Source organism: Rutidosis leptorrhynchoides, chromosome 6, assembly GCF_046630445.1.
Source record: "Rutidosis leptorrhynchoides isolate AG116_Rl617_1_P2 chromosome 6, CSIRO_AGI_Rlap_v1, whole genome shotgun sequence".
Classification (NCBI taxonomy): domain Eukaryota; kingdom Viridiplantae; phylum Streptophyta; class Magnoliopsida; order Asterales; family Asteraceae; genus Rutidosis; species Rutidosis leptorrhynchoides.
In genome coordinates, this window is record NC_092338.1 from 145,460,788 (window position 1) to 145,469,522 (window position 8,735).

The following is an 8,735-nucleotide window of genomic DNA, read 5'->3' on the forward strand; positions in this document are numbered from 1 at the left end:
GCCCGAAGGTTGTGACACATATACTTCTTCATTTATGACACAATTTAGAAAAGCACTTTTAACATCCATTTGATATAGTTTTAAGTTATTAGCACATTCATATGCAAGAAGTATTCTAATGGACTCTAGTCTAGCTACGGGGGCAAAGATTTCATCATAATCGATTCCTTCTTGTTGACTATACCCTTATGCAACCAACCTAGCTTTATTTCTAATAACCTTCCCGTCTTCATCTAGTTTATTTCTATATACCCATTTGGTTCCTATAATATTTTGCTCACTTGGTAAGGGAACCAAATCTCATACATTACTCCTTTGGAATTGCTTTAATTCCTCTTGCATGGCTTCTACCCAACTTTCATCTAATAAAGCTTCTTTGACATTTTTGGGTTCTATTTGGGAGATGAATGCATAGTTTGCAGCTAGGTTGAAGATTTGTGATCGTGTGGTTCTAGTGTTGATATTTCTTATGACTTGTTCTATTGGATGATCCTTAATATGTTTAAGGTAGGTTGTGGGTTCTAATTTATCTATGCTGGGGTCGTTTTCCACGTGAGATTGTTTCTCATTGGTTTCTTTGACTTTATTGGACTTATTTTGGTTTGTGCTAGTCACAATGGCTTCTTCCTCAATCACATCATCATCTACTAGTGGTTTGGACTTGGGTGGAGGAGTTTCATCAAAGGTGACATCTAATGATTCTTCTATGACATTAGTGTACTTGTTTAGAAGCCTATATGCTTTGCTTTCTAAAGAATATCCTAGGAATACTCCTTCATAGGCTTTAGGTTCAAACTTAGTTAGGTATTCTTTTTTGTTTAAGATGAAACATTTACATCCAAATACCCTTAGATGACTTACAGTGGGTTTTCTACCAATTAGAATTTCGTAGTGTGTTTTATCCATTGAAGGTCTAATTAGAACTCTATTTTGAATATACGTAGAGGTTGCGACCACTTCACACCAAAATTTTTGAGGGATTGATTGTTCATTTAACATTGTTCTACTCATTTCTTGAAGAGTTCTATTTTTTCCTGTCAACAACCCCATTTGATTGGGGAGTGCGAGGAGCCGAGAAATTATGAGAAATTCCATGTAAATCACAAAAGACTCCAAATTCGGCATCATTATCAAATTCTCTTCCATGATCTGTTCGTATGGTGACAATTGTACACCCAAGCAAGTTTTGTATTTTTGTAGCAAAAATTATGAATCTTTCAAAAGCTTCATTTTTGTGTTTTAGAAAAAGTGTCCATGTATATCTAGAAAAATCATCAACGATTACTAGGGTGTAGAAATTCCCACCATAGCATTGAACGAATGATGGACCAAACAAATCCATGTGTAAGAGTTCTAGATATCTTTTAGTTGAAATGAAGTTCTTAGGTTTATGACTAGCATAGACTTGTTTTCCTACTTTACATGCATAACAAAAATGACTTTCATATTTTAGCTTGGGTAAATCTCTAACCATTTTTTTAGAAGATATGTTGTGAATTAATTTCATATCAGCATGCCCAAGTCTTCTATGCCACAAAGTGGTAGTGTCATGAATGGAAGTGAGACAAATATCTAATATTTAAAGTCATTTAATTTACATGTGTAGAGGCCCTTTTTCCTAATTTCGTTTATAACATTTTTACCATCTTTGGTTATATGTGAAGATAATTTAGTGAATATCATGTTATACCCTTTATCACATATTTTACCAACACTTGCAAATTAAAACTTAGGTTCTTAATATGCAAGACATCATCAAGTGTAATTTTATATTTAGTGATGTTACCTTTACTGACGATTTTACCTCGTACGTCGCCGCAAAGATTACGTCACCATCATTATGTTATTTGTACCTTGTGAAGAAGTCTTTGTTCCCCGTCATGTGCTTTGCACATCCACTATCAATTATCAAATCTTCTTCTTGTACAACGCCATTTAGGCAAACCTATATTTGGTTGATTAATAACTTTGGTACCCAATGTTTATTGGGTCCGGGATGATTAGCATCAAAAACTCCTACTCTAACCCATCTTTTTACTACTTTAGCATTGTAGTTTCCTTTTGGTTGAGCCCTTGTTCAACGCTTTTCTTCCTAAGGTTTCTAGAGTGATTAGTCTTATTTTCCAAGAAATTCCCTTTAGATTCTACCTTTTTAGGTGGTCTAGTTTTTGAAAAAGGACCTGCAGTCGACTCCACGGTCTGTCCGTGCTTCGACCGTACATCTCCTGTAACATTTGATTTTCTTGAGACTTAACAAACACTATAGATTGTTGTTTGATGGTTTAATTTTCAGGGTGCTTTCTTTAAACCCTAACCCATGTTTGTTATTGCTTGTTCATTAAACACTTAAGATGTCTTCTAGTAGTTTTTCACTTTTATTAAATATTGAAAACTTGATTTTATTCTTAGTAGTTTGACGGTTTGTTAAGTGTTCTATTTTCATGCTCTAGATCATCACAAGTAAGGCATTCATGTGAGTTAGCTATTCTTTCCTTTAGCCTAGACACTTCTAACTTAAGTGAGCTATTTTCTTCTTTTAAGTTGGTGTTACTAGTGCTAACTCTACTACTTAGATCACAAAGCTTAACGAAATTATCAAAACAGAATTCAAAAGAGTTTGGAAGAACCTCATTGTCGATTTATCCGACTAGGCAAGCTTCATCATCTCTTTTCGAGCTCGGTGCATCAATGGCCATGAGACATGTTTCCTTTCCTTCTTCTTGCTTCTCATTCTCTTCATCGTCCCAAGCACCTCCAAGAAACGCCTTCTCGTTCTTTCTTTTGGGACATTCACTTATCAAATGATTTGGATCACCACATCCAAAACATTTCCTTACAAACTTCTTCTTGGAATCAAAAGGTGCCTTCTGAGAGTCCATTGGAGTTCGGACATGATTCTCGGGTCTTCGGTAGAACTTCTTGAACGATCGAACAATAAGTGAAAGTTGTTCATCATCATTTAGGATATCATCTTCGTCCTCTTCTTATTCACCTTCTTCACTTGCTTTAGCTTTTAAAGTAATTGACTTATTCTTTTCTTTCTTGATTTGTCCGCTTCTTTATCGTTGTCTAGGATGACCTCATTGACTTTGAGATTTCCAATGAGTTCATCAAGCGACAATTTTTCCAAGCCCCTTGACTCATCTATTGTCGTCACTTTAGGTATCCATTTGGAGGTAATGCTCTTAAGAATTTACGAACATATTGCTTGTTCGTGTAGATAGTACCTAAAGCTTTCAAACTTGAACAAATATTGTTAAATCTAGAATAGGCAATATCAATTGTCTCATCATCCGATATAACAAATTGTTCATATTGAACTACTAGTAGTTCAATTTTATATTCAATGACTTGCACATTTTCTTGATGAGTAACTATTAAACTATCTCATATTTCTTTGCATTCTTAAGCATAAAGACTCTTTCATATTCTTTTCTAGGCAAATCGTTAAATATGACTAGTTTAGCTTGGTAATTTTCCCTACATCCCTTTTATGTTCTTTGGACCAATTTTCTTCGAGCACAATTATTCTAGTTTTCCTATCCTCACTTAGAGTGAATTGGACATAATCGCCCTTAGTAATAATGTTCCAAACGTCTATATCTTTAGCACATACATATGTTTCAAATCTTTGTTTCCAATAGGAAAATCCTTCACTCTCAAGTAGTGGAGGTCTTTGCATAGAGGAACCTTCACTATAGCTCAAGTTCTCAAATTTTTATTCCATGATCGTTTACTCAAAAGTTTGCAAAAATTAATTTTCATCTTAAAAATGATAATTTTAGCAAAATGTTTAGAGCAACCGCTCTGATACCAATTGTAAGTAACTAGAGGGGGTGAATAGTTACTTAGTGTAATTTTGAAAACTTTTTCGATTTAGAGTTTGAGATTACTATAGTGTAATTTGAATAGTTTGTTCACAAGTATAATAAATACGAAGATAAAGGATAAGAGAACAAACACGGAGATTTATAGTGGTTCGGGAAGATGTTAACTAATCATCCTTAATTCACTCCTCAATTCTAACGAATTGAGAGTTAGTTTTACTATGATGCTCTAAACTCGGTGGAGTGTCCGAATACAACACTAGCTCCTTGATAAACCGCAACTTATGAACCCTTATATCCCGTTAAAGAATTCACAATCACCAAATGCTCTTACCATAAGATCATAATGCTACCACAAAGTGAAACCTCACTTATCTTCTAGATCCCTTTAAGAAGATAATTTACATGTAACTCACAACTAAGTTTACAATCACTCTTACTTGAATCACTCTAAATTGATTACAATGAAATTTGAATGATATCAGTAAATGTATAGAAATGTAAGTGCAAAAGGTGAGTCTTCAAGTTCTCCAAGGTTTGGATTTTATAGGCAAGAAATGTGATGACCCGGAAATTTCCGATCAAATTTAAACTTTAATCTTTAGAGGATTCTGACACCATGAGCAAAATCTATAATGTTGAGTCTCGAAAGTTTTGAAATCTATATTTATGTAATCAATTACCCTTTGACCAAGCCTGACGATTCACGAACAATTATGTGTAAATGAATATGTAAATACATTTATAGATATAAATATAAATATAAGTGTATATAACATTTTGAAATTTATAACTTAAGCATTCAGAATTAAAAATGTAAAAATATATATATATATATATATAAATGAAATAAGTGTAATTGAAATGAATACCTATACGATTTCAATATACAATTATTATTATATTGTAACGTATGAATAATAAATATTCAATATATATTATATATTACAAAATTAATAATAGGTAATATTAATCATTTTGATTATAGATAAAAAAACATATATAATTGTTATAGTTACTGTCATTAATACTATTACTATTAATGCTAATAACAATGTTAGTAGTATTAATATTATTATTTTAATTATAAAACATATAAATATGAAATTTGAGATATAAAAATTATTATTACTTTTATGATTATTACTAAAATAGATATTAATATCAACACTAATATCAGTATTTTGAATGATACTATTTTAATAGAATATATATATATATATATATATATATATATATATATATATATATATATATATATATATATATATATATATATATATATATATATATATAATTTGACACATGTAACTTATTATATTTTAATTATTACTTGTATTTTCATTAGACATTATTATCAAAAAAAAAAAAAAAAAACATTGTTATTACCAATAATAAGATTATCAATATCATTTTATGGTTATTATTATAATTATTATTAATTATTATTACTATTAGTATTAGTATTATTCATAAAATTATTAGCATCATTGGTATTATTGAATGTTTTATTATTAATATCAACATATTATGATTATTACCTTTATTATTATTATTATTATTATTATTATTATTATTATTATTATTATAATTATTATTTATATTTAGATTATTATTAATATAATTATAATTATTAATTATTAATAATGAATATATAAATCACTCGTACAGACTTTTGGATCCAAATTTGTTTCCCATAACTATCATACTGTAATAGACTTTTGTTTTATCTGTTAATTGGTACGAACTAAATCACCATGTCACCATCTGATGATTTTCTTAAGTCACTAATTTTGATTCTTGTCCAAAAATTGGTTACCAGTCAATTCACTTGTCAATACATAGGATCAATTTACGTACTACATCACTCAATAAATCACAACATATATTGTATCTGCTACTGTCATTCGAAGATTGAAAAATAGAAATATAAAAAAAAATGTGTCGACTCTGTTCTTGAACTTGATTTTCAAAACCTCGAATTAGATTCGATTATCAAAATGTAAAAATGCAGTTTTATTAGGCTTCTTCTACTCAAACTTCCTGCGAAATTTCAAATTCTAATTCCTAATATCGAGTGTGAATTTACGAGTCAAAGATTTAAGATAAAAAAGTCAACTAATTCGTTCTCCGCCAAATTCGTTTTCATTTTGAAGTTTTTGATAAAATTAATGATTTGTAAAGTTTCCATTGATGATTTCTAATCTATTTCATGTTACAAGTATCATCTAATACGTTATAAATTTCGAAAATCTATATTTTTTTTTTCTTACAGGGCTGCGTCGAAACAGCAGGCCTTTGTGGTCTGTTTAATTTTTTTTATTTTTTGATCAACCATTACAAAACGTTTTTCTTGTTTCAATTAATAGTCTCAATTCAAAACTGGAACTTCTTGTTGTTATCGACTGTAATGGTGTGGATCGATTCAGTTTGGGATGAAGGAGAAATAAGAACACAATAATACAGTGTATATGTATTTCGATGTGTATTAAAACAGAAAGTCTGAAATGGCGGAATGGTTAAGAGAGGTGACGGGTTAGCGAGGGGTCTCGGGTTCGAGCCCTGCTCGAGATATTCTTTTTAGGAAAGCATTTTGAAATGGTATACACTTTAATTTTCTTTTCCATTATCATTATTATTATCATTATTATTATTATTATTTTTATTATGATTATTGTTATTATTTTTACTAGTTATTATTATTGTTATGACTATTGTTATAATTATTAGTATAAACTCAAATTATTATTAATAGAGTTAATATCATTATATAATTATTAATATCTTTGTTATTAGTATTATTATGAATATTACTATAAATAGTATTAATGTGATTAATAAGATTATTGTTATTATTATCATTTTAGTTAATATTATGTAATATCATAAAGTATTAAAAGTATTATTATTATCATTATGATACCAAACATATTATTAACATAAACACATATTAAAAGATGATAAGATAGAAATTAAAGAAATTAGTTATAGGTATACGAATACTCATAAAAATAATGATTTTAGTACAAATTAATGTATTACAAAACTATAGGCAGTAGCGTAGAAAGTTGACACGAAGATTATGATTTAAAGGAATTGTTAAAATTATTATAACTATTGTTATCATAATACAATTTAGTATTACTATCATTATTAATATCATTAATTCTATTAACATTATTATTATTATCACTTTTATCAATATAATTATATAATATTATTATTTTACTAACCGTAGTATTATCAAAATTAACAAATTCATAAACAAATGATCTTTATATAAAAGGTATATTTATTATACTTAACTTAACTATATTAATATTACTATATATAAAATAAAGATATAAAAATAAATAATGAAACATACGAATTATTAAAAATAACAATTATATCAATAATAAAAATAAATAAAGTTATTCGGTTACAAGAATATGTTTTTAATACGTATATGAATGTTATAGGTTCGTGAATCCGAGGCCAACCCTACTTTTGTTCAATGTCGTTATATGTATTTTTACTACAAAATACATTATGGTGAGTTTCATTTGCCTTTTCACCCTTTATATTTTTGGGCTGAGAATACATGCGCAATTTTTATAACTGTTTTACGAAATGGACACAAGTAATTGAAACTACATTATATGGTTGAATTATCGAAATCGAATATGCCCTTTTTTATTAAGTCTGGTAATCTTAGAATTGGGGAACAGACACCTTAATTGACGCGAACTCTAAAGATAGATCTATCGGGCCCAACAAGCCCCATCCAAAGTATCGGATGCTTTAGTACTTCGAAATTTATATCATGTCCGAAGGAGGATCCCGGAATGATGGGGATATTCTTATATGCATATTGTGAATGTCGGTTACCAGGTGTTCAATCCATATGATTGATATTTTTGTCTCTATGCATGGGAGGTATGTTTATGAGAAATGGAAATATGAAAATCTTGTGGTCTATTAAAATGATGGAAATGATTATTTATGTTAAACTAATGAACTCACCAACCTTTTGGTTGACACTTTAAAGCATGTTTATTCTCAGGTATGAAAGAAATCTTCCGTTGTGCATTTGCTCATTTTAGAGATGTTACTTGGAGTCATTCATAACATATTTCAAAAGACATTGCATTCGAGTCATTGAGTTCATCAAGATTATTATTAAGTTAATTATAATTAGATATATTATGAAATGGTATGCATGCCGTCAACTTTCGATGTAATGAAAGTTTGCCTTTTCAAAAACGAATGCAATGTTTGTAAAATGTATCATATAGAGGTCAAGTACCTCGCGATGTAATCAACTGTTGTGAATCGTTTATAATCGATATGGACTTCGTCCGGATGAATTAGGACGGGTCTTCACAGTTGGTATCAGAGCGGTGGTCTTAGAGAACCATGTCTTGTATTAGTGTGTCTAACTGATAGTTGTTAGGACGCATTAGTGAGTCTGGACTTCGACTGTGTCTGCATGTCAAAAGTTTGCTTATCATTTCATGTCAGAAATCATCTGCTTATCATCCTTAGGAAATTACCTGCTTATCATTCTTAGTCTAGACACATCTTACTGCATTGATTGCATTAATTGTGTATAGACAAATTTGTAGTGACCCGAACTTATCCATGTTTATATATATATTAAATGAAATTGTTATTTACATGATTAAGTGTTTCCAACATGTTAAGAAATCAAACTTGTTAAGACTTGATTAATTGAAATAGGTTTCATATAGACAACTGACCACCCAAGTTGACCGGTGATTCACGAACGTTAAAACTTGTAAAAACTATACGATGACATATATATGGTTATATATATAGTTAACATGATTTTATTATAAGTATGTATCTCATTAGGTATTTTAACAATGAGTTATATACATAAAAATGAGACTATTAATTTAAGAA

At 29.4% G+C, this 8,735-nt stretch overlaps 1 protein-coding gene across 1 annotated transcript; it reads right to left on the minus strand.

The window, feature by feature from the left end:
- Positions 1-300: 300 nt before the first annotated feature.
- LOC139854138 (uncharacterized) lies at positions 301-1,146 on the minus strand. Its single transcript, XM_071843460.1, has one exon. The coding sequence runs from the start codon at positions 1,144-1,146 to the stop codon at positions 301-303; it is 846 nt and encodes a 281-aa protein (XP_071699561.1).
- Positions 1,147-8,735: the final 7,589 nt, after the last annotated feature.

What these genes read in the sequence shown, in the direction of transcription:
- LOC139854138 (XM_071843460.1), bottom strand. Translation starts at nt 1,146, where the DNA reads ATGGAAGAGAATTTGATAATGATGCCGAATTTGGAGTCTTTTGTGATT.